At 38.1% G+C, this 26,477-nt stretch overlaps 3 protein-coding genes across 4 annotated transcripts; 1 reads left to right on the top strand and 2 right to left on the bottom strand.

The window, feature by feature from the left end:
• Window positions 1-3,486: 3,486 nt before the first annotated feature.
• Window positions 3,487-9,020, bottom strand: LOC112015834 (protein RDM16). 2 transcript variants are annotated; one of them, XM_024048279.2, is made up of 6 exons: window positions 8,260-9,020; window positions 6,419-6,703; window positions 5,776-6,228; window positions 5,489-5,683; window positions 5,241-5,401; window positions 3,487-4,617 (listed from the first exon to the last, which is right to left on the bottom strand). In XM_024048279.2, exons 1-6 carry the CDS (start codon window positions 8,902-8,904, stop codon window positions 3,744-3,746), a joined length of 2,613 nt encoding a protein of 870 aa, XP_023904047.1. In that variant the 5' UTR covers window positions 8,905-9,020; the 3' UTR covers window positions 3,487-3,743. The 2 variants fall into 2 exon arrangements, with proteins under 2 accessions (XP_023904047.1, XP_023904048.1); XM_024048280.1 differs by lacking the exon at window positions 8,260-9,020 and having other exon boundaries at window positions 6,419-6,537; window positions 6,620-6,703.
• Window positions 9,021-12,839: 3,819 nt separating this feature from the next.
• LOC112015835 (receptor-like protein kinase HERK 1) lies at window positions 12,840-16,045 on the bottom strand. Its single transcript, XM_024048282.2, has one exon. It carries the CDS (start codon window positions 15,461-15,463, stop codon window positions 13,016-13,018), a length of 2,448 nt encoding a protein of 815 aa, XP_023904050.1. The 5' UTR covers window positions 15,464-16,045; the 3' UTR covers window positions 12,840-13,015.
• A 6,488-nt stretch (window positions 16,046-22,533) lies between these two features.
• LOC112015826 (uncharacterized) lies at window positions 22,534-24,722 on the top strand. Its single transcript, XM_065770035.1, has 3 exons — window positions 22,534-22,749; window positions 23,904-24,116; window positions 24,312-24,722. Exons 1-3 carry the CDS (start codon window positions 22,534-22,536, stop codon window positions 24,720-24,722), a joined length of 840 nt encoding a protein of 279 aa, XP_065626107.1.
• Window positions 24,723-26,477: the final 1,755 nt, after the last annotated feature.

The following is a 26,477-nucleotide window of genomic DNA, read 5'->3' on the forward strand; positions in this document are numbered from 1 at the left end:
TTGAAGTCTCCCAAGCCTTGAAGCAAATGTATCCAACTAAAGCTCCAGGTCCTGACAATATGTCCCCTCTGTTTATTAACACTTTTGGCCGTCTGTTGGTGATTGTGTAATTAAAACAGTTTTGAATTTTCTTAATCATGGGAAAGTGCCACCAAAATTTAATGAGACTCATATTATTCTTATTCCTAAAAAAAAAAATCCCACCAAGGTTACTGAATATCGTCCAAGAAGTCTTTGTAATGTGGTGTATAAATTAGCATAAAAATCCCTTGCTAATAGACTTAGAAAAATATTGTCTTATCTTATCAGTGATACTCAAAGTGCTTTTGTGCATGAAAGATTAATAACTGATAATGTTTTAGTTGCTTTTGAAACTATGCACCACATTAGCCAGAAGAAGAAAGGAAAAGTGGGTGAGATATCTCTCAAGTTGGATATGAGTAAAGCTTATGATAGAGTCGAATGGATTTGGTTGGAAAAGATAATGGAAAAAATGGGATTTAATGTTAAATGGAGAAGTTTGATGAAGCAATGCATTTCCATGGTTTCTTATTCTTTGAAGATCAATGAAGTACCAAGTGGTTATATTACTCCAACTAGAGGCTTACATCAATGTGATACTTTATCTCCTTATTTGTTTTTATTTGTTTTTGATTTGTGCTGAAGGGCTTTCTGCTTTAATTATAAAATCAGTGGAGAATGGGGTGTTACATGGGGTTGCAGCTTGTAAAAGAGGACCAAGTATCTCTCATATATTTTTTGCAAATTATAGCTTAATATTTTGTAGAGCTTCCAAGGAAGAGTGTGAATCTTTGCAGAGAATAATTGGGATTTATGAAAAAGCCTTGGGTCAACTTTTAAATCGAGCAAAAACTTCTCTATTTTTTAGCAAAAATACTCCTAATGATATCAGGGAAGAATTCAGATTGAGATTTGATGTTCAAGTTATTCGTCAACATGAAAAATATCTTGGTCTTCCATCTTCGGTGGGTTGCTGCAATACCTTTTTGGATCTTAAAGAGAAGTTAGCTAGCAAACTGGCGGGGTGGAAGGAGAATTTATTATCTAGAGCTGGCAAGGAAATTTTGATAATGGCTGTTGCCCAAGCAGTGCTTACTTACACTATGAGTTGTTTTAAACTTCCTGATTTTATCTGTGAGGAACTGACGAGTATGGTAAGAAATTTTTGGTGGGGGTAGAAGGGTAATGAAAGGAAGATGACTTGGATGAGTTGGGAGAAACTTTGTGTTCCAAAAAGTCAGGGTGGGATGGGTTTTAAACTACTTAAGGAATTTAATTTAGCTTTACTAGCTAAACAAGGTTGGAAGCTTCAAACGGAAACTAATTCCCTTGCATATAAAGTTCTAAAAGCTAAATATTTTCCTGACTATGAGTTTGTGGTAGCAACTATAGGATAGCGTTCATCTTATTTGTGGCGGAGTATAATGACTGCGCAACATATTGTTAGGAGTGGAGTAAGATGGCGGGTTGGGAATGGGCAGAAGATTCGGATTTGGTTTGACAAATGGTTGCCAAATCCATCAACTTTTAAAGTAATATCACCACCAAAATTGTTGGGTTGTCAAGCTTTGGTCTCTGATCTGATTAACAATGATACTGGGAATAGAAGGTTGAATTAATTCATCAGATTTTTTTACCACATGAGACTGAGATCATTCTTGGTTTACAACTAAGTTCAACTCTGCCTAGAGATGCTTTGATATGGAGTGCAACCCCAAATGGGAAATTCTTAGTGAGGAGTGCCTACGAAATTGCAATGGAGACTAGAGTACAAGCCAATTTTGGTTCTAGTTCAGACAATGGTGATATGAAGTCACTTTGGAAGGTGTTGTGGGGTTTGCAAATTCCAAATAAGGTGAAGCATTTTGCATGGAGAGCATGTAAAAACACTCTACCAACATTGTCTAACCTTAAAAAGAGAGGTATTGTTGGAAATGACTTATGTGAAGAGTGTAGAATGGGTTGTGAATCATCAGGTCATGTTTTTTGGAGTTGCTTATGTGCTTCGGGTACTTGGGCTCTTACATCTATTTTCCATAGACAGCAAAAGTTGTTTTTTAATGACTTTATGGAGTTGTTTGGTTTTTGGTGCATGTTCAAAAAAGTGGTGATGATGTGCTCTCATTAGCTGTGACCATTGCTTGGGCTTTGTGGACTAGGTGGAATGAGAAAAGAAATGGCAAGAAGTTTATGACAGGATTTGAGTTAGTCAAGTGGTGTGGAAACTATATTGAATCATTTAAAGCAGCAACTTCTACAAATTCAGCAAGTTCTGCAAATGTAGCAACTTCTACAAATGCAGCAACATCTGCAACTTCTGCACTAGTATCGGCAAGACCACATTGCTGACAGGTTTGGTCACCTTTAGATGCTTCTGTTTTTAAAGTAAATGTTGATGGGACTATCTTCGCGCAACAAAGAAAGTCAGGGGTAGGAGTTGTAATACAAAATTGTGAAGGATTGTTTATGGGAGCTTTGTCAATGAAGCTAAATCAGCATTCGGGTTTCTTGGAGGCCGAAGCAAAAGCTTATGAATTGGGGATTTTGTTTGCTAAATATATGGGCTTTCATGAGATTGCTCTTGAGGGGGATTCTATTATGATTTCAAATGCTATTGTTGGCATTTCTCCTCCTCCATCTTCGATAGTATCATTTGTGTATGGAATTAATTCTCTTTTAAGTGTTTTTCGTAGTTTTTTTATTTCACATGTTAGTAGGAAAGATAATCAGGTAGCTCACTTGTTAACAAAACATGCTCAGAGTGTCGAGCAATATGCTACTTGGATTGTAGAGAGCTCTTATTTCTTAGAACATGCTCTCTCAACTGATGTATTTATTTCTTGTTCATGTTAATGGAATTTCAATTTTCTATTAAAAAAAAAAAGTAAATAAAAAATTATTTTTTATAAAATGGGACTATTTGTTTTTTTGTACCTAGCCCATACTTGGCCCAAAAATTTAAACAGGTTTACAACTTCCCCCCATATGGGCCCATAGAGCCTTAAGCCCAATCCTGCTTTCAATGAATGCCAGCTCCGTGAAGAAAAAAGTATGTAATATCAAATAATATTACATCAATCATATCAAAATCCAATAATTAAGAGACATACAAAAGAACCATATCAACATTTTACAACTAATCTCAAAGGTGTTAGTGGACCCGAGGTTTATTTTGTGCGTCCCCCATTTATTGGATTTTGATTAGTATTGATACCAAATACACTCTTTTCAGGCAGGCCAGCCGATCCTTGTACAGGTCTAGACTCTAGACTAGTAATCCATGGCAAACAATGAAGTTCTATACTTCTAATAAAAGAGCTAAGAAGTTTAGCATCCCACTCTGGAGCACGATGCTAGCTAGTTATCATGACTCATTTACTGAAAAATTAGGAAGGTAAATATAACAAAAGTTACAACACTGAAAAATCATATATCCATGGATTGAAATATTAAGATGTCCGCGCATAAAGATAAAATATTATTCTCTGCTGAATTGATTATCAAATTGGAATTAATTGACCATAATTTCAGCTCGTTACCAAAGACTGTCAAACATTGTGTCATGTATGACTGTAAGCAAATGCCAACACAAGGCAATTTCATTCAGTGCAACTACAGCAACTTGCATATAAAACTTCATCCAAATGATGCAATTTCTTGCTACAGATGATCAAAATAATCCAAGAAATAGGGAATCCTTCCATCAAAGCAGGCTTCTCCAATTATGTTTGATCATCTGTATAGTTAACAGCAAGATCCCAGTAATTACCAACACCAGCATCAGCAAAAATTTTCCGGGCAGCAGCTTCTGTCATGCACTCATGAACTGAAAATCTGTTGAAATTCGGTTTGGCAACATTCCCTTGCCAAACTAAGACGCATTTGTTAGGAGGTTTATCATCACTTTCATCTTCATCTTCATCCTCCTCTTTTACAGCAGAAGCCCAATTTATGCGTTTAAGCATAAGCTTGCCATACCTCTTTATGGACTTGTTTCCACCTTCAACAACCACAACACTAATACCATCACAAATCACAGCACATCCACTCAAGCGGTTCTCTTGGGCATTAACATCAACTTTGAAGCGTGTCTGAGGGTGTGACAGGTCATTGATCTTGTAAACTGATACAATGGCCTCCAGTGTATTTGACTCATCAAAGAGCTTCCGCTCTTTTTTCTCCCGGCGCTCAGCAGGAGTGAGTTTACGAGCAATATTCCTGTCTATGTGAGCTTGCTCACGTTCCGCTGCTGCACTCCTGATTTCCTTTTCAAGCCTAGTTGGATCTTGGGTTGCTTCAGAGCCAAGGACTTTCATCAGATTGCTCATTTTCACTTTTGGTTTTGGAGGCTCAATCAGGCCTTGTCTTATCAACTCCTGCTTATCTTTCTCCCTAGCCAAACGTCGCTGAGTACGGAGTTTCTTCTGCTCCTTCTTGGTTAACTTCAAGGGTTGAGGTGGTGGAGGAGCTGGCTCAGCAGGGGGCTCAATTGGGCGAGGATGTTCAACATAGATAGTGATCTTCTCCAACTTTATATTATCCATGGCTCTATCAGTAATGTCACCGTAAGTACCAGTTTGCAAGAGAGGCACATCCCTGATGATTCCAGTAAACATAATCAATAAAATAAAACTTACACCCAAAAAGATAAGGACAGATGGCTAAGCTAAAGTTCTTAAGACTACTAAAAATAAAAAAATAAAATAAAATAAAAAGCAAATAGAGGACAAGGAAATGGATTGGTCCTTTCTGCTTCATCACCTACAGTAAGCCCAATAGTTTTTTATGGGTTCATGTGCTCTTTTTAGTGGTCAACAGTGTGAGAAGACAATGTTAACCCTTACAGTTAAATAGCAATAGTTGTAGTTCAACCCTCAGCCGTTTCAAAAATCAGAAAACATACAAACAAATCCAATCATGCTATTTCAGAATTCATGGGTATTCACAGAACAGAAAAGAATCAGATGCGACTCTCAAACAACAGCTTTCTCTGCAATCAAATAAATCTCTAACATAAAGCCCCACCTAGACTTAGTTTTTCAGCCCTTAGTTTGGCAGTAAAAGAGAACGATAATCAGATTTAGCATTACCAACATAGCCTTTATATCATATATTCATATTCATTCCCCTAAATCATGCCAATCAGACTAATAAAATGCCTCAAATAAATGGAAATGATTCAGTATAAACCATGTAATAAGAATTCAATATCAACTTACCACCACTCAACATCAGGAATTGGGTCCTTAGGTTTTTCTTTGGTGATAACTCTCTCTGCTACCTCTATTAAATTTGGATTAATATCAGGTGCTGCCTTTGCCTTAGCCAACTGCGCCTGTTTTGCCTTCTGCTCTTTTGCTTGTGCTTCTCCAAATTTACTCTGCAAAACCAAAATGTCTACAAGTAAAAAATACATGTGTTGAATTTGTATAAGTTATAAAGGAAACATAACAGCAACAACAAATACCTTCAGTTTAATATGCTCAGCATCTTTTGACCATTTGCCTTCTTCAACAAACTGGAAATTCATCCTCTTAGGCCTCAAAAGCTTAGTTTTGTTAATACCCATCCTTTCATCAAAATGAGGGTTTGAGTCTGGATCAACATCTAATTCAGGTTTCAGAATCTGAAATGCATCCTTTTTCTGTTTATTAATGTTGACCTGGAAAATTTAGAAGACAGGATTAAAGCACTCACAAAATATACCTCAAAAATTATTTATACATGTCTGAACAGATTAAAATACTCACAAACCTTTAGAGTGCTGAGGTTGCTTGGTTTAGTCACATTCACCACATTTCCATGTTCATCTATCTCCCTACCAAGCGCATCAAGACGAAGAACAGGGGCCTTGGTTGGCTTTTGTGGAACAGCAACATCTGTTGCCACCTGACCTGGAAACAAGTTTATGAGAGGAGCAAACTCTGGGTCCTGCCGAAAACCCATCCTGGCAGCAAGTTCCTGCGCACGTTTTACTGCTTCAAAATTGGGTACAGCTGTGAGGCCAGCAGAAGCACCAGGATCAGCTGCAGCAGATGCAACAGGTAAGGCTGATGAGCTTGATATCACCCCTGCTGAAACAGATGTAGGGGCAGATACCAGAACCGGCCCTTTCCCTGTTCCAGTAGAAACAGATTGTGCTTTTGGTTCCTCATTCAATCCTAAGTTTGACCTGCCCTCTGAACTTGTGCTAGCACCCTTGTTCAACTACATGATCAAGATTTTAATTAATACATACTGAAGAACACCTACAATCAAGAAGAGAATCCCAACAAAAAAAAAAATCTGCACACAACTTTAAATGAAAGAGGGATAGAGAGGTTAAAGCACCAAAAAAAAATCACTGTAATGGCTCCACAGAACATAGTGCGGATGTATCCTAAGATGAATAACTTACAAGGGGAATTTTCTTCAGCTTCTCTGACAATTCTTTCTGCATTTGTAAAGCTTTCTTAGCTTTAGCTAAAGCATCAAGAGATAGACTTCCACTTTTCCCAGCAGCTGAAGATGTCCCATCTGTACTAGATTTTCCAGGAACCTCATGAGATCTGGTAACAGTAACTCCCTTATTTTCATTTGTGGTAGAAATTGAAGATACCTTTGTAGGAAGGGGATGACCAGGGGCCAAAGACATCTCAAGCACGCTGCTGGATTCCATGGTGAGTGATTCCAGAGCAGCACCCTGTGTCAAAAAATAAACCATAAGTTCATCTACTAGCCCGTCAGAGCTAGATAATAGAAATGAAAAACAGATTACAAGCATCATGAAGGAGGTGCGCACAACTTTCCTCAGCCACTGGAAGGATTGCCTCCAAGGTTAAATAAACTCACAATTAGAAGGTGAAAAAAACTGTCATCAAGGCGAATCTACCAGGTGCTACAGAATTTAAAAGGTAAAAACGCTAGATACTGTTTTATTATATACAGTTTTTTTTTTTTTTTTTTTTTTTTTTAAGTCCATAATGTCCTTGCCTCATAAATGCATTTTTGCTATATAGCAGTTAACTTATAGCATTTGTACTCGCTAATTTAACCAACAACACTCATGTTCATCCCCCAATTGAAACTACACTCACACTTTAATCAATGCGATAAAGTCACAAAGTATCGTATTTTTTCATGACGAACTGTACAGTACAATAGACTAATAAGGTTGATGGGTTGCATTATGCTGAACCAGTATAATCAAACTACGTTGGAAAACTTGGCATTTTCACAGCAAAGCTTGAAATTAATCTGTCCCCCATATAAACACTTTGAACAGACAACGTAATTTGACGATGACATGATGACAAATTTAGAGCAAAAAATAAAACAGAACACAGTGGTCATTCACAAAGAGAAGTACATTAATTATCTTCATCCTCTGGGTTCAGTCCATATCAGAAAAGGCAAGCAGTTGAAATGTGTGGGTAGTGCATTATCAAAATGAACCTCATGTGCTAAAATAAAACAAACACTAATCCTATATGGAAATGTTAAAAAACATCCATGTATAAATTATACCCGAGCCACCTAGATTAGAGTTCAACAAGACCATAAAGATGTATCTAAATTCATGTCACGTTCAACTCAATAGAATAGATTGACAATTACTTTCATTACCTTAACCTGGCCAATATTAGACCAAACATGTATCCTTCCTAACACAATCCATTCAGACGCTAACAGCCCTAACTTCAACACTCTCAAAGACTTAAATTTCTCAAACCTCCAAAGGTTAAACTTCAAAGTTCTTTTTATAAGAGATGTAATTTTTATTCAAATGAGAAATCGATCAAGCAAATAATAGACCAACTCGTAAAGAATTACAATCTCAGATTCACAAGGTCTATAAACTATTAAACACTAGAAAAGAAAGTAACCAAGATGCTCCACAAAATAGTCATACACTTGTACAAGGACCTCATCAACTCGGAGATAAGATTCAAACTTAGTACCACCTAATTTGATAGGTGATAAACTACCACATGTCCCAAAAACCTTAAGTAAGAACCGAATCCTTAATTAGATACACGATATCGGCAACCAACTTTTCAACTGCAAAATCAGGCATTTTTAACATACTCCTTGTAACAACTTGAACATATCATCACAAGCTACAATGACTTCACTAACCTAAAGTTTCAGCTACATGTGTTTGGATATGTGCAAAACCATAAATTTGAACTGCAAAACATCTACAACATCAAAAACAAGCATTGTAAATAGAAAAAGATCAGGAAAAAAAAAACTTACATTACTCGCAGAGGCGGTGCCACGGCGGCTCCGGCCATTGTCGAACAGCTCATCACTCACCTCTTCCTTGGCCTTAGAATCAATGAAATTCACTCGCTTCTCATCTTCAAAGCCCCTATCAACCTCAATTTCCTCTTCTTCCTTTACTCTATCTCCAAACTTCCTTCGCTCCTTCTTTTCCTTCCTCCCTTCTCCATTCTCCGCTTCCTTCCTCTCCGAAACCCTAGCTCTTTTATCAACTCCATCGCCTCTCTCCTCGCTCGCGCCTCTCTCTTTCCTCTTGTGCGATGAAGAATGCCGTCTCTCCACGGACCCGTCCCTATCGTACAGTCGCTCGAGCTCCTCATCATCGGACAGCTCGCGTTTCGCGTCGCGATGCTTAGTCCTATCCCTCTCTCTACTCCCTTCCCTCTCGTTCTCGCGCTTCGAATCGCGGTCTCTGCTCCCTTCTCGATCCTCGTGAGAGCGCTCTCGACCAGATCGGTGGCGGTGAGAAGAAGAGTAGTGGTGGTGATCGGAGGAATCGCGGTCGCGCTCGCGGTGCTTGTCGTCTCTGGACGATCGGTGCTTGTGGTCTCGGTCGCGATCGTCTCTATCGTCTCTGGTGCGCTTGCTTCTTCTGTCTCTCTCCGAGAGGCGGTCCATGCTAGGGTTTAGTTTTGCAGATCACTCTCTCTCTCTCTCTCTCGCCCTTTCTCTGTGTGCCTCTTCCCCTCTCTCTTTTTTTGAGGGTCTGTCTATGTATGATTGATGCAAAATTCTGAGCAGATAATGACTCAGATTTTAATCTACAACCCGGTTCCTTTACGGGTTGTCTGTGCTGAACCGGGTTTATTGATATTTTTATTTTTGTGACACAATCCTATTCTGACTACTGTCTCTGTACTGCATGAATAAATATTTTCTTTTTTTTTTTAATTAAAAACAAACCTTTTTTATTTTTTTGATATAATTGAATTAAAAAATTCTGCATTAAGATAATTGATCACCAATTAATTTTTGATAAATTCTTTATAGTCTTGTTCAATAACAAAAGACTTTATTTGAGCTAACTATAACTCATGAAGCATAGAAAAGCTTTATTTAAATTCTCATAAGAAATCGTCCTTCTTCTTCTTCTTCTTTTTTTTTTTTTTTTTAACCTACACGTATGAAACTTTTTTTATTTATTGTTTTTATTTATATAGTATTTTAGTAATTTTTTTCTCTCTCCTAAAATAAATAAATTCTATCTCTTCCCTCACCTTTCTTATTTTTTTCATCATATCCTCCCTCTTCAACACACCTTCTCTTTCACATAAACAATTTGACATTTCACAAATTATAATTCTGTATAAGGTTGTAAACCAAGCTATTTATTAACAACTTGAACTCGACTCGTGAAAAATGTTTGTTATCATTTGTTTAACAAACAAGTCAAACTCATGCCCAAGTTTAGACTCGATATTAAATAAGTCAAGTTAAAACATAATAATGTATTTGTGAACATAAGGCTTGATTAAATTATAAAAAATAAACATTTTTTTAGAAAAAATATATATTTGTATATGTATATTTTTCTATACACACACACACTTGAGATAGGATTATGTTAGTTTGTAAATAGGTCCATACGATATCAAATTTTTTTTTTTCATTTATTGATATATAAAAATCCATTTATGTTAGTAAAAATTTAGAGTCGTGGTTTTATTATATATGGAAAAAGAATAAGTTAATCAAGTAACTAATAACTAGCTAGTGAACAAGCTCGAGTTTGTTCAATTAAAAAATGGCTAAAGCTTAAATATATAATCGTGTTTGGTAATGAACTTGAGCTCAGCTCACGTTCAACATAAAACTAAATGAAAAAACTCGAACTTTTAATACTTAGCTTGACTAAGCTTGTTTATAGCCCAAAATCCAAGTTCAAAACTCATAAAATACAAATCATAAATTTACAAAACTCTCCCACAATTTTCCCAAATTTAGTGTTCTCCTAAGCTTTGATTAGAAAGCTAAATTGCATGTTTGGATCAATGCAACTGGACACCTATTACAAAGGTTGCTCCAAAAATATTTTTCAGGGTGGCCATTAAGAAATCGATGAGGGTACCAAGAGTTTTAATGTATAATTTTGTCTTTAATCACTTGTTTGAGGGTATTTTGAGGAGTTGACCCCCTAAAAACTATGGGTTAAATATTTGCTTCAAATTGGCATGAATTTGGGGATGGATATTATTTTATTTAATTTTTTTGTTAAATTTTGTGGGTTGATTTGTGTTGTTATAAATTTGGGAAAATCAAAATTTATTTTTAAAAGACTCAAATTTTTTTTTCCAGGGTCGTCACCAACCATGTAATTTTTTTAAAAAATACAAAAAAATTTTAAGGTATAAACCTGTGTTGTTGTAAACTTTTTTCAAGTTAGACCACTCTCACCAACACGACCACTCTCACCAACACATAGCGGCGCTCCTGTACAAAGGCTGTTCCAAGTTATTTAATGCAATATGTGTGCATGTATGTAGCTTTCCCTTTTTGATATTATGGATGCCAAGAATGTTTTATATGGAATTTAAGTTTATAGCCAAACTTTTTTATCAGTAAAATGTGACTAAACCAAAAGAACTTGGGGGACTTGGTTTCCACGCTAAGAGAGCAAGAAATATCTTTCTATGGCCAAGGTTTTTATTTTTTATTTTTTTTGTTGAGAAGATTCTATGGCCAAGTTGGTTTGGAAAGCTTATATAGAAATGATTCGGGAGCATGGGTTAGGTTAATGTTTTAAAGTGCAAGTATCTCGGTAGGCTTAGCATAGTAGATTGGGCTGGAGATGGGGTGGCCCATATTCTTGAAGGGATCTTATTGGCCCATTAGAAATATTGAAAACACACACGGGTGTTTCAAGGTAACTGGATTGGTAAAAGCTAATAGCAACAATGCGGTCATTTGCCATAAGCATCAACTGCTATGGAAAATTATGTTTCTATTGGGTATTTGATGACCCTATCTTCATAGAAACAGGCTGGTTTTCATTCCATATGAGGTTCAACTAGTTGGGCTTATACCAAAGCTTGTCCATGCATGTTTCCATAAGGACTTTGACTTCTTTTCTGTTTTGGGATTGATATTGATTCCCAATGGCCCAAACGTACACACGGGTCCTCTCTAGGAAATCCAGGACTAGTAGGTGATGGTGTGGTTTTAGAGACCACTGTGATAAGTGATTTGGGCGTTTTCATGTGAAATAGAAATAGTGTACAACTTTGGGATATAAGGTATAGCCTGTCCCTTGCTTCATGTATGTGTTTTATGTGTAAAGTTTCTTTTCTTGATAGTGCTATTAAAGCAGTATTTAAACTCATATTCTTTTTTAACCTCCTACAAAATGACATGATTGCATTCCATGAATCACAAGAGCATATCTGTAATGCAAGTCATTGTCTGCTAAAGTGGCCTCCAAACACATCCTGTAAGCACTAAGCAGTAGAGAGTAGAGGTTTTTAGTTGGGGGCGCAAAATTTTGGTGCCCAAAACATACAGTTTGTTCAGTTACGTTCCACATGTTGTTTATGAAATAAGGTACCAGGGATCATGATTCTTGGGAGCTTGGCTAAAGAACAAGGTTAGGCCTGTGGCTGTGTGTGTGTGTGTCTGTGCATGCCTCTTTAGTTTACCTTAGCCATTCACTATAATGCTTTTCTAAAAAATGTTGGAAATATTTTAGTGAATAAACAAATTTTGATACAACAAATAATATCCCCAATAATTAGCAAAGATATAAAATAACGAGGAGTTTAAAACAATCTCACAATGCTATAGAATTACGCTATGAAAGCGTTGTCTTTAAAGGTTGATTTGTGCCACCCAGAGTAAAACTCGGTGCAACTAGTTTTCCTAGCCAAACAACCCCTCAGGATTAAACTATAGCGTCAACCTTCATGATGGATGCACTTCCACTCACGAATGTCCATCACGAAGGTTCAAGAACAATATAAATATAAATTGTAGAAGAATATATAGGAGAGAAATATAATAGAATTGTGTATATTCTAAACATAGAATAGTAAAAAGACTCTTTAGAAAATGTGTTATAATGAGTATTATATAAGCTACTTATGAAATAATAGTCTATAATTATCAATTATTACCTAATGACTATTTTTCTCATAATTGCCCAACAGCTATTTTACTCATAAATTTTCAACAGCATGAATATAAATAATAATAAAAGTGTTTGATAAACACACTCACACCAACACAAAATACCTAAGATGACAAGTACGTTTTTTGTTTTGTTACCTTATGGGTCTATTTGTAATCTACTTATTTTACTGAAACTGAAATTTTTTTACTAAAAGTACGGTAGATAAAGGTAAAAATTAGTTGAAATGGTACAGTAAGACTCATGAATAATTTCAAAAAGTGTAGTGAGGTCTATTAATAATAGCAAAAATAAGCTGAATAGTAAAATAAGTTGGCAAATTTCATCCATCTCAAATGCACACCAAGTAAAAAAAAGAGATGTTGAAAGCAAAATGATAATATACGCAGTATAAGCATAGCAATAAAAACCATAAATGAAGAAGAGCCGCACATAACCAATCAGATCTAGTACTGCAAATGCTGTATTGGTGTACTTCTAGGTAGGAATTTACACATTTAATGGAACACAAAATCAAGCTAATTCATCATAAGGAATTCCAGGCACACCCCTTATGTACAATATCCAATACTCATTTTGTTGAGCTCAAGTACATTGCTTCACCATCATCTACCTCGTATCCTCTTTCACCATTTGGGCAAAGACCTTACTCATTGAAATACCAGCAATGTCACCTACACTGAATTGTGCAGTGGATACACTGATCTCCAAGTGATTGACATGACTAACTTGTGAAGACGGATCACCAGCACAACTGGATCCTTTTTCACTACCTTGAAGTTGAAGTGCACACTCCAAATTCCAAAACACATCTCCCATTGAAGGCCGATCAACACCACATTCTGCCAAGCATTTCTCTGCTATTTCTCCAAACTTCATTAATGAATCTGGTTTAATTTGACCTGCAAGATGAGGATCTACAACTTCCTCCAATTGCTCTCTTTTCAGTGATTTCGTTGCCCATTCAACTAAATTCACCTTTTCCCTTGGAAGGGATGGATCAATGACAGGTCTCCCACAAAGAACTTCCAACATGACTACCCCAAAAGAGTACACATCTGATTTTTCTGTCAGTTGTTGCCTTGTCAAATACTCAGGATCAAGATACCCAAAGCTTCCTTTTACGGCAGTAGTGACATGCGTCTTATCAATCTCAGGACCAGTCTTTGAAAGCCCAAAATCAGCAACCTTAGCCATGAAATTCTCATCTAGTAGTATATTTGCAGACTTGACATCACGATGAATAATTGCCTTGGCAGAGCCAGTGTGAAGATAGTGAAGTCCTCTTGCTGATCCAATGCATATCTCAAGCCTTTGCTGCCAAGTTAAGCTGGGGAGATCAGAACCATACAGATGGTTCTTTAGGGTTCCATTCTCCATGTACTCGTAAATTATGATCATCTCATTCTGCTCGTCACAATAACCAATCAGAGATACCAGATGGCGGTGACGAAACTGAGATAACATTTCTATTTCAGTCTGGAATTCTGCAAAACCCTGTTGTGAATGAGAAACCCCCCTCTTCACTGCCACTTTTGTTTCATCTCTCAACATTCCCTTGTAAACCTTCCCAAAGCCACCTACACCAATAACTAAACTTTCGCTGAAATTATCAGTAGCCTCTTGAATTGCCACAAAAGGAAAGCGATACCCAAATTTTGAGCTAGAAAAGATAGCAGCCCTGTTGGGCGAGTTATTCTCCATTTCATTAGGGGCAAAATTTTCTACTGCCTTTGAATGGCCGACATGTGCATATCTTAGTCTTCTTCTTCTGCAGAGCACGAAGAGAATGATAGCCAAAGTAACAGCTGTGAACATTCCACTGGCCAATCCCACTATCAAACCAACTTTCATCTTAGAACTTTTTTTCAAATCAGACTCAAAGACAAGGCTGCCCTTGGGATTGCTTATTTTCATGATCTCCAGGCCATTAAGAATGGCATTTGGATAAGAATTACCAATATCAGAAGGGCCAACACTGACATTCAGCTTAAGGCTATCGCTTAACTTTGTGATGACATCCATATAATAAGGCACACCCAAGCCTGATCGACTGCTAAGATCAAAATTTCTAACAACAAGCATTGAGTTGATATAAACATTGAAGCTTATACTAGGTGAAGACATACTCCCAATGTCACAAAAGTGAAACCGGACCAAATACTCAAAGCCAGGATCAACATCAAAACGCCATGTCACATTTGCTTTGGTATTAGGATCATGTTCTGAGTCCAACTGAGTGGCAGTGCCATAGACAGAAGAGGGAGCGATAATATCTGTTACCCCGCCTTTCGTGAAATTGACAGCTGTAGTGTTTGACACAAACTTTGCAAGATAATTGTGTATCACATAAGTATCATCAGAGACCCAAAGACGCCATAGGGTATCATCTTGGGGATACACACTTTTGTTGCCCATATCCACCCTTTCAACTGTCTCTAATGCCTTATTAGACACACTGTAATTGTTCTGTGTTCCAATTGCTGGCGCACTCTCAGGAATGAGCTCATCAGGAAGCGAAAAAACTTCCAAGGCATTTATGAAGGCGAAGGAATTGGAACTAGGGGTAAAAGTAAGAGTCAGATTGCTTTGAGTTATGTTCAAAGAGTATTCCTTTACCTGAGGAGGACCACTTTCTATTTGGAATTCTTTGAGAAGGGTGATATTTTGAGCTGAAACTGAGAATTTTGCTGTGCTCAGATTGTAGTTTTGATAATTGAAAGGGAAGAAATATAGGCGAATCCAATGCCTCCCATGTTTCTTAGTTGGAAATGTGTAACTAGAGGGTCCATCTAGTATTCTTGCAGTTTGGAACAGAGTTGAATTATAAGGAGATGAAGTAATTTCCAGGGTTGTGTTTGCAAGAATCTTTTGCGGGGTTGAAAGGATACTGGAATCAGAGTTATCACCCACAAATATGCGATCACCCACCGATTCATTGGTGCGGGATCCACAGTCTATCAAATAGTTGTCTATAGGATTATACCCATATGAAACACATATCAAACACAAAATAGATGAAACCCACATGAGCAAGTCAAAATTTTTAGTACTCATTCTTAGTTAAACAACACACTCAACTGAGAGAGAGAGAGAGAGAGAGAGAGAGATACAGAGTGGGTTAGGATCTTGAAGCAAAGTGGATTGAAATAGAAGTAGCAAAGCTGAGATAATATTAGAAAGTTGCTACAAAAGTTGCAGAACTAGAGGTGTGAGAATACTAGGATATTACAAAAATCTTCCCCACTAACGTATCAGTGACAGACCACAAAATCAAGAACATATATGAATGAATAAACAAAAGGGGTCAAGGTTAAAGATCACCTGGAAATGGATGAAGAGGAAAATCCGGGTTCTTTTATCAAAACCCAAGATGAAAGGAACATCTGAACTAGAAATATCTCACTGCCATGAGCTCCCAGACTTGTTCAAACTAGTAGTTTAAAAACGATTAACAGGGACACCATGCGTAACGTACCAAACGTTAGTAGACCACCACTGACAAAATTCACAACGACCGTACAAGTGTTCAACTTTTTTTAACTCATTCATATACATACCACGAACCCAAGTGTAAAGTTAAGTTACTTGCTTTCGAGTGAAGTTATAATGTTATTTTCTTTTAGAATCGATTTCTTTCGTTGTGCGTATTTATTTCTTAAAAAAAAAAAAGTGTAAAGGTACAAGAATGTAAAATCATAGAGGAGGGCGAAGATAAGGAAGTCAAAGGTTTTTGATTTTCTGCCAGGTATTTATGTTGAATAAAGTCGAGGACAGCTATATCTATCTATGGATGGCTCATGAGTCATGACTTTTCTCCGTGTGGCCTCTGTAAGAGTTGTTAAAGATTAGGTTCCAAGATTTTCTTTTGTTTTTTTTTTCCTTTTCAATAATAACAAGGACATAACTCTTTTTACAATATGTTTCACAAAAATTGTGAATGTGTAACATCGGCTTCTTCAACAATAATGCATGGTGCATTGAGCTTGAAAGGTACTAGTCTCGATCTATCATGTACAAGGTTTTTGGACTATTTCATGGACAACAACCATAATTTTTTATTAAAAAAAATTATAAAAACAGTATGGTATCCTAAAGTTTTATTTTATTTTATATTGTTATAGTTTAGCACCGAAATATTCCTATCAGAATTTAGAAGTATTACACGAACCTTCTCACTCTCTTTTTTTTTATATAAACAGTTATGGTGCATTGATCTTGAATGATACTAGTCTCGATCTATATCATGTATAAGGTTTTTGGACTGTTTCGTGGACAGAAAACTTAATTTTTTATTAAAAAAATGATACCCTAAACTTATTTATTTTATATTGTTATACTTTAGAATTGAAATATTCCTATTCAGAAGTATTACACGAACCTTCTCACCCTCTTTTTATATTCAAACAAAAGATCAATCAAAGGGACAAGGCAGCCTTATGCTGATCTCTCTGTTTTTTTCTCGATAATAATGCAGAAACTATTAAGCCCTTTCAGTCATGTCAGGTGGGGAAAACGCGTTATCCCCACAACCACCCAACACTGTGCGCTAATGATGGATAGTGATAGTGATAGTGATAGTGATATAGTGAGTAGCAATTCTCCTATTAACATTTAACACACGGTTTATTATACACACTTCAACGTTAACTGTGTAAATTTGTTAATAAAAAATTATTTATAATAATTTACGTGTCTAAGTTTTATCAAAGTGTGCGAACTTATTAAACTTTTTGTAGCAAGTAGCATGGACCAATGAAATTGAATGACATGAGAAAGAATATTATGAAGGTATGAAACGCACATGTTAGTGTGAGATATTGGTCTTAAACGTTCGGCGGCAGAAAATACATTTTCAACAATAAAGTGAAGAGTGGGTTGCTGGGCCTCCGTGCTAGTGCTTAGGGGCATATAGTGGGTATAGTACTGGTGGGTGTCCCCTGGTCTAATCCGAGTGGGCTCAATTGCCAATTCTTGAAAACTGGAATGTTCTTTACAGCCACTACTAGGAATATTGAGATCAAGGGATATTATATTATATTGGGTGTAATTATAATTATTATTAATTTTATCAGTCGTTATATTAAAAAGTTATTTAAAAAATTAAAAATAAAACAAAATAAAATAGTTAAAACTTTTTGTATCTATCCAATGGGCCATGGCTAATGTGAAAATATCAAAATAAGAGAGTAATTAAAGAATAAACCTTTAGTATCAGCCATTAGATATAATTGCCCTCGATGGTCGGTGCAGTACACTGGATCTCGATTCGAAAAAAATCAATGGGTAGAAAAGAATAGAAACTTCAATATGGTGAAGGGTCAATGCACATGTTGTTTATTTAATTTGCATTTAAAAAAAAAATTATGACAAGATAAAATTTAAACCTACAATTTAGTTTTTTTTTTTTATATATAAATAATTTCAATTTATAACGTTCACTTTTGATAATAACTTTTTATCATCAAAATAAAACATTAATCAGTTTTTCGTGAAAGCAATAATTGAATCATAAATTTCTTATTCAACTATCAGAAACTTTACTAATTGAATTAACTAAAACCACATCTACGATTTAGTTAAGTACGTAGAAGTTAGAACCCATAAATCTATTTAAGTTGTTGGTTGAATGGGATTAGTGCATTATTAGTCTGAAGAATGTTTTTATTTTTTATCAACTTTTCAACATTTCTTGTGTATTCCGCAAGTGTATTGACCTTCTTCATATGAATTCTCAACATCAATAAATAGGAACAGGTTATTTAAATCCAAAATTCATTTCTTTATTGATTGTAACACTATAATCAATAAGGAATGTTGAAAGAAACAACCTAAGAAAGAGTATTAAGCACTTAACAACTTTTCTAAATAACTTAAAATGGAGCAATCAATCAGAACAGAATCCTTTGAAAATTGAAAATTTTCACACTACTAGCTAGAACCTAAAGAAAAGTTATTGATATATGGAAGAGGAATGTTCAAATCTGTTCTCCAAGGATTCTCCTCTTTTAATTGTCACTGGCCACATTTGCGTGCTATACTTTAAAATAACTATTCACAATTGAGGCTTTTTATAATTATTAATAAAACTTAGATCATATCTACACTATACCTCAAAATAACTAATTACAAGTGAGACTCTTTGTAGTTGTTAATAAAGCTCAATTCAACCCAATATGTACCTGATATGAGACTTATCACACATACATACACATCACACAATCAATCAAATTAGGGTATCAAATTAAGTGCCAATTCAAGGCCAAAAAGGAAGAAAAAAAAAAGCTATAAATGAGAGGAAGAATCCAGGTCTAACCTTGTGGAAAATTCTATCACGGTTACAGTACAGGTGGGAAAATCGGCGGTTTTATGTATATATAGACATAAAAATATTAGAATGTAACGCCTTGACAGTGTAAAGTTAACCACCCAAACATTACTCTTTTTGAATTTCAAAGACTTTGGTGCCAGCCACCTTTGTTGACCTTTGTGTGAATTGTGATGGCCCTCGTGTTGTTGAACTTGAATATGGTGAAAGTCTTGTCACTAGAAATATAATAGATCATCATCGCTGAATATGAAAGCTCTTTTTTGTTTATTTGTTTTTTGATAGGATATGGTGGCTCTTTAGACTATAATATACAGGCAACATCACGAGAACTATAGCTTGGAGGAATTAATGGAGATAAAAAGGTAAAATTATGGTGCTTGATGGGACTAATGAGAAAGACTTTTCAGGACGGATCCTTTAAGCCCTTGACAGACGAAACAACTAAGCATTCCGGTGATGTAATCACACCACTGACGAAGGCAAATAAGCCATTCAATGAAGTTAATAAATGATTCAGGTGGTTAGAAGGCCAGCTGTGCAGACCGTTAAAGATCCATTAAGAACCATATTATTGGGGATGAGATGTTACCCAAATGAGCATTAAAACCACCATAATAGCCACAACAACTATAGGCTACGGGAATGTATATATAGCACTCCAAGCACCAACATAAGGTATATAGACACACTTAGAAATACTTCTGGTTTCATTACATTACATTATTCTTTTCCAAAGAGTTTCCTTATACTAACTTTGGCATCGGAGACGTTGTGGCAGACACCACACCAATGACCATCTTAAGGGAGCTACTATACTACTTCTATAATCACAGATATGAAGGCTTGGCTCCATCTGGACGCACTTACTTCAACTGACGATTTTGCACTTCATCAGTTTGGCGCCGTCTGTGGGGACGAAATTTTCGTATTCATATTTGAAAACATAGTTTCCATTAACTTCTATATTTAGATGGAGTCCCACCTGGATTCAACAGCCTTAACTTAGCAAGTCCAAGCTCTTGCAGCCACCATTAAAGAGCTCACCAGGCAGAATCAGAAAATGAGGTTACGGCTTCAACAAGAGGAGAATCGGTCTAGAGCCAACCAAGAGGATGAGGGAAATAGCCATAGAAGAAGTGACCGCCGAGAGCTTGCTACTCCAAATGAACATAACTCAGATCTTCTTCGAGAGATGAGGAGGGAGATGGATGAGCTGAGGAACGTCATTAAGGAGAAAACAGATCGAAGCGTGGATAGAATGGTCAAGGCAACAAATTCGCCTTTCACTACGGCGGTCCTGGACTGTCTAATGCCGTCAAAATTTCGACTACCCTAACTTGAGCTATTTGACAGGCTAAAGGACCCCCAGGACCACCTCAACACCTTCAAGATGATACTAGGCCTTTAACAGCCCTCTGACGAGATACTGTGTCGTTCCTTCCCCACCACTCTCAAAGGAGTGGCAAGAGAATGGTTCACCAAGTTGCCAACATCATCCATCGACAGCTTTGAGCAGTTGAGCAACGCCTTTTTATGCCACTTCATTGGAGGACAACGCTCTAAAAGGCCAGCAAATTACTTGCTTACCATTAGACAAGGGGCGAAAGAAACCTTGAGGTCATATGTGAAGCACTTCACTTGGGAAACCCTGGAGTTAGACGAAGCTGACGACAAAGTGCAGTTAACGACCTTCAAGGCAGGGTTGAAGTCCAGAGAGTTCGTGGCCTCACTCGCAAAGAATCCTTCTAAGACGATGGCAGAGATGCTCCTGAAGGCACAAAAGTACATGAATGCTAAAGATGCATTAGCCGCCATAAAGGATGTAGAGAAGCCAGCAGACAGAGGAAGGAAGGAAGATGATCGTAGAGGGTAAAAAAAGGAGCGTCCAGATCGTCGGACCAGTGATAGGGGTAGACAAAAAGATGAGAAAACTCCCAGAACAGCGAAATTCACTCCTTTAGTTATGCATGTTGACAAAATTTTAATGCAAATTAAGGACGAGCATTATTTCAAGTGGCCAAGGCCATTACATTCGTCGCCAAACGTGCGTGACAAAAAGAAATACTACCGGTTTCACAAAGACCATGGCCACTATATAGAAGATTGCCAAGACCTAAAGGAGCAGATAGAGGAGTTGATACGAAAAAGGAAACTACAGAAGTATATAAAGAAGGGGGAGTCTAGCAAGTTCAGAGAGAGAAACAAAAACCAACGCGAGTCTTCACCCAGAGATGAGGACCACACGTTCCAGCCTTCGTAGAATATAATCAGAGAGATAAAGACGATTACAGGAGGACCATTCACAGGCGGGTCATTCAGATCCCTTAGGAAAGCATGTTAGAGGCAGGTGAATAGCGTCCGCATGACACCTCCGTATAAGCATAGACGGACGTACCAAGACATGTCTTTCAACGAGGGAGATGCTAGGAAAGTGAAGCAGCCACATAACGATTCCTTAGTCATAATGCTCACGATAGAATGATTCAATACCAAAAGGATCCTCGTGGACAATGGTAGCTTCGCAGACATCATTTACCTTCCAGCTTTTCAGCAGCTGAAACTAGATCCAGGGAGACTGCGCCCATTTGACTCCTCCCTCGTCAGTTTCAGTGGAAACAGAGTGTATCCCAATGGCATAGTGACATTGACAGTAATAGTGGGGACTTACCCGAGGTAGTTGACTCGTCAGTTAGACTTCCTGTTGGTAGATTGCCCCTCATCTTACAATGTGATTATTGGGAGGCCCACACTCAATTGATGGAAGTTAGCCACGTCCACCTATTGCCTAAAGGTAAAGTTCCCAACGAAGAACGGTGTTGGCGAGGTAAAAGGAGATCAAGTCTTAGAAAGAGAGTACTACTAGGCCGTCTTGGTTACAAAAGAGAACCATACATGGATGATTGAAGAGAAGGAGGATGATAAAATGGAAACCCTAGAGATAGTAGAACCGGTCGAAGGAGAGGCAATCAAGACAACAAGAATAGGGATGACGCTAAGTCCCGAGATGAAAAAAAATCTCATCAAGTTCCTTAAGGGAAACTCGGACGTCTTCGCATGGAGTCACGAGGACATGCTAGGTATATCTCCAGAAATCATTCAGCATAAGCTGAACATGGATCCTGAGAGAAAACATGTCCAGCAAAGACAAAGAGTCTTTGCCCCGGAACGAAACTAAGCAATTACAGATGAGGTTAACAAACTGTTATCGGCAGGCTTTTTCCGAGAGGTATACTATCCTGAGTGGCTCGTAAACGCCGTCCTAGTGAAGAAAGCAAATGGGAAATGAAGAATGTGCATGGACTTCACGGACCTGAACAAAGCTTGCCCAAAAGATAGTTTTCCTCTACCAAAGATAGACCAGCTAAGGAATTCTATAGCTAGGCATAAGTTACTGACGTTCGTGGACGCTTTCTCAGGATACAACCAAATAAAAATGGATGAAGAACATCAGGAGAAAACTACTTTCATCACAAGTCAAAGGCTCTATTGCTATAAGGCAATATCCTTCAGATTAAAGAATGCTGGAGCAACTTACTAGGGGTTAGTGAACAAAATATTCAGCAAGCAGATTGGTAGGAACATGGAGGTATACGTGGATGACATGCTCATCAAGAGTGGAGAAGAACTTACCCATCTAAACGGCCTGGAGGAGACGCTTGCCACCCTCAGACAATACTAAATAAAGTTGAATCCTAACAAGTGTGCCTTTAGTGTAGCCTCGGGGAAGTTCTTGCGATTCATAGTATCCCAAAGGGGAATACAAGCAAACCCAGAGAAGGTACAAGCCATACTCGATATGGCATCACCCAAGACCGTCAAAGAAATCCAGAAGCTCACAGGAAGGATAGCAGCACTTAACAAGTTCGTTTCTAAAGCAACCGACAAATGCTTGCCCTTCTTTAAAACATTGAAGCAAGCTTTTGCCTGGACTGATGAATGTGAGGCAACGTTTCAAGAACTTAAGCGCTACCTGAGCAATCCACCCCTCCTAAGTCTATCCAAGAAGGAGAAAGTCTATATCTATATCTGGCGGTATCAGCCATAGCCGTGAGCATAGCCCTGATTAGGGAAGATGACAAGAAACAACTCCTGGTTTACTACGTCAGTTAAGCTTTCCAAGGAGCAGAAGCCAGATATCCCAGGATCGAGAAGATCTCATTTACACTAATAGTAACTTCGCGCAAGTTACGATCGTACTTTCAGGTAAACCCCATCTTGGTAATGACGGATCAACCCATTAAGAAGTCCATAAACAAACCCGAGGCAGCTGAGAGGATGGTCCAATGGGTAATCGAACTCAGCCAATTTGACATTAAGTACCACCCTAAGACAGCCATTAAGGCACAAGCTCTGGCGGACTTCATTGTCGAGTTCACCCTCCCAAACGAGGATAGCCTCACCAACGAAACGAAATGATGGATAGTACAAACCGATGGTTCCTTAGCCCAAAAGAGATGGGGAGTAGGGGTCGTCATAACTGCCCCTGACAGAGAAATGCTCAAATACGGAGTTCAACTAAAATTCTCAGCCACTAAAAAGGAGGCCAAGTACAAAAGAATACTGACGGGACTGAGACTCAGGAAGGCACTCGGAGCTAAGAACCTACTAGTCCAAAGTGATTCAAAACTTGTGATAGGGCAGATTAAGGAAGAATATAAAGTAAAGGAGGAGAGAATGCAAAAGTATCTCAGATTGACGAAGCATTTGATTCAGGAATTTGATAAAGTGGAGTTTATGCAGATCCCCATAAACTAGAACATGGTAGTAGATGAAGTCGTGAAGTTAGCATCGTCGGAAGAAGGAGTGACGAGCATGGGCTTGGTGATGGAAGTCTAGAAACTCCCCAGCATCGAGGAAATCTCCACATTCACAATCCAAAGCATAGGTAGTTGGATGACACCAATCATATCCTTTCTCTAGGATGGGCACCTCCCTCAAGACATCGAGGAGGCCAGGAAAGTCAGGAAGAGAGCAGCCAGGTTCACGATCCTGAACGACACACTATACAAAAGAGGCTTTTCCATGCCTCACCTAAAATGTGTGGATGAAGGAGAAGCCAAATATATTCTAGAGGAGATCCATGAAGGAGTTTGCAGAGACCATGCAGGCCACAGATCACTAGTAAGTAAGGTTATCAGAACAGGTTATTTCTGGTCTACAATGCAGATAGATGCAAAGGAACTCGTCAAGAAGTGTGACAAGTGCCAAATGTTTGGGAATGTCCAACGCCTTCTAGCAGAGAAACTGATGGCGATATCATCCCCCTGGCCCTTCACACAATGGGGAATCGACATCGTTGGCCCGTTGCCTCAAGGTAAAAGACAGGTAAAATTCCTGCTAGTCGCCATTGATTACTTCACAAAGTGGGTTGAAGCAGAGGTATTAGCAACCATCACTGAAGCCAAAATCTAGAACTTCATGTGGAAGAACATAGTTTGTAGGTTCGGGATTCCATGAATGATAATATCAGATAATGGGAGGCAGTTCGACAGCTAGAGCTTCAAGGACTTTTGTTCAGGCCTAGGGATCAAGAACCAATTCTCTTCCCTGGGACATCCACAGGCAAACGGATAGACGAAAGTGACGAATCGCACACTACTCAAGATTATCAAAGTCAAGTTAGACAACGCAAAGGGTGCTTGGCCGAAGGAATTGCCTAACATCTTGTGGGCTTACAGGAGCACGGCAAGAACCCCAACAGGAGAAACCCCCTTCAGACTCACCTATGGCACCAAAGCAGTAATCCCGATCGAGGTAGGAATAACCAGCATCAGGCGAGAGATGGTCCATGAGGAAAATAATGACGACCAGCTACGAGTTAACCTAGATTGTCTAGACGAAGTTAGAGAGAAAGCCTCCGACAAGATGACAAAGTACCAGCAAAAGATGGCAGAGTACTACAACAAGAGAGTCAAGCTCAAACAACTTGACATAGGAGACCTCATCCAGCGCAAGGTCACCCCTGCAACCAGAGACTATGGCTAAGGAAAGCTCGGCCCCACCTGGTAAGGGCCCTATCAGGTCGTCAATTACTCCAGACAAGGCAACTATCACCTGAAGACCCTAGACGGCCAGAGACTCACGCGACCATGGAATATTGAGTACTTAAAGAAATACCACCAATAGATGCAATAGACAATTGTACTCATTCTCGAAAGCAATAAAAAGAACTATTCAACCAATGTCTTAATGAGAACCGATCTTGTAATGTGAAAGTCACCCCAAAATGGCTAAGTAACAAGATTCTGCTTAGACGGATGTAAGTTACTAACGAAGCCAAAAGAATGACAAGATCCCTAACAGTGTGTAAGTCATGAAAAGAAAAAAATGGCTAAGTAACAAGATTCCGTCTAGACGAATGTAAGTTACTGACGAAGTCAAAAGAATGACAAGATCCCTAAAAGGGTGTAAGTCACAAAAACAAAAAAAAAATTGCTAAGTAACAAGATTCCGCCTAGGCGGATGTAAGTTATTGACGAAGCCAAAAGAATGACAAGATCCTTAAAAGGGTGTAAGTCACAAAAAGAAAAGAAAAAAAATGGCTAGATAACAAGATTTCGCCTACACAGATATAAGTTACTGACGAAACTAAAATACAAGAACCTTGTAACAAAACTGTTCAAGATGCTACTCAAAGGCTCAAGCTGAAACTGAGCTCTCAACCAGCTCACCAAAACCCTCAACAAGAACCCTTGTAAAGGAATGAGTCATAGGAAATCAACTAAGTAACATAACCCGCATAAATTGTTAACGAAGAAAAGGAAATGTCACAACTAAAAATTTCTGGCCATGTACAAAGCATTGACGTAAAAACGAAACCCACAGGAATAGAAATCACAAGCAAGTAAGTATACAATCACTAATATAATTAAAGCCCAAAAACAACGAGCAGTTACCATTGTTTTTACATCTAAACCAAAGGCCTATAAACACTAGGCGAAAGATTATTTTCTTAAGGTAGATAAAAAAATTGTTTAGGAATTAGACTTACAAAAGGCCCAAAACATAACGGGCACCCAAAAAAAAAAAGAAAAAAAGAGAAAAGAATTTTTCTAAGTGATAGGTTCAGGTATCGGTGGCGGCGTCATCTCCGGTGGGGCCATTCTCAAGAGCATTACCTTCTGGAGTCGAGGACTGAGTAGCTTCGTCAAGCGCCATCTCCTTGTCCACTTCCTCCAAATCTAAGGTCTCCAGGTCCACTCAGGAAGGATGCTTGACAAGGTATCTCCTTAGAAGCTCAAAACCCTTGAAGTACCAGCTGAATAGGACTGTGTTATGCTCCTCAGTCTGTTGGAAAGCCTCAACAGCCTTAGTAGCAATAGTTTTGAGCTTCTCCATGGCACCTAGAAGTTGTTCGTCTTTCTCTAAGGTCAAGTGACGCTCAGCTCTGAGGTCGTCATTCAAGGTCTTGACTTTTTCCTATTAGGTGGTGGCCTCGTCCATAGAGTCAATGAGATTCTTCTTCAGCGTAGAATTCTTCGCCTCCAAAGCCTTCATTCCAGATGTTAGAGACGCCACATTGGCCTTTTGATTGAGGTACTCAGAAGTAATATGAAGACTTTCCCCCAACACCTGAAAAGAAATTTGAAGCAGTAAGTGCAATGAGAAAGAAAAAGAGACTAAAAGTTGCACGAACATTTTACCTTAACAACCTTGTGGACGTGGCGAGACGCAACCTCGTTAAAGGGCCCGCCGGAGAAGACCTTTAAATCCTCAGCAGCCACGACCCCGTGAGCCCTG

Source organism: Quercus suber, unplaced genomic scaffold (assembly GCF_002906115.3).
Source record: "Quercus suber isolate HL8 unplaced genomic scaffold, Cork oak 2.0 scaffold_167, whole genome shotgun sequence".
NCBI lineage: Eukaryota > Viridiplantae > Streptophyta > Magnoliopsida > Fagales > Fagaceae > Quercus > Quercus suber.

Coding starts and splice junctions, on each gene's coding strand:
- LOC112015826 (XM_065770035.1), top strand. CDS start 22,534: ATGGCATCACCCAAGACCGTCAAAGAAATCCAGAAGCTCACAGGAAGG. Junction 22,750..23,903: donor GTCTATCCAAGAAGGAGAAA/GTCTATATCTAT, acceptor TCTACAATGCAG/ATAGATGCAAAGGAACTCGT. Junction 24,117..24,311: donor CAAAGTGGGTTGAAGCAGAG/GTATTAGCAACC, acceptor GCAAACGGATAG/ACGAAAGTGACGAATCGCAC.
- LOC112015834 (XM_024048279.2), bottom strand. CDS start 8,904: ATGGACCGCCTCTCGGAGAGAGACAGAAGAAGCAAGCGCACCAGAGAC. Junction 6,704..8,259: donor GCACCGCCTCTGCGAGTAAT/GTAAGTTTTTTT, acceptor TTTTTGACACAG/GGTGCTGCTCTGGAATCACT. Junction 5,402..5,488: donor CTGAGCATATTAAACTGAAG/GTATTTGTTGTT, acceptor TTGGTTTTGCAG/AGTAAATTTGGAGAAGCACA.
- LOC112015835 (XM_024048282.2), bottom strand. CDS start 15,463: ATGAGTACTAAAAATTTTGACTTGCTCATGTGGGTTTCATCTATTTTG.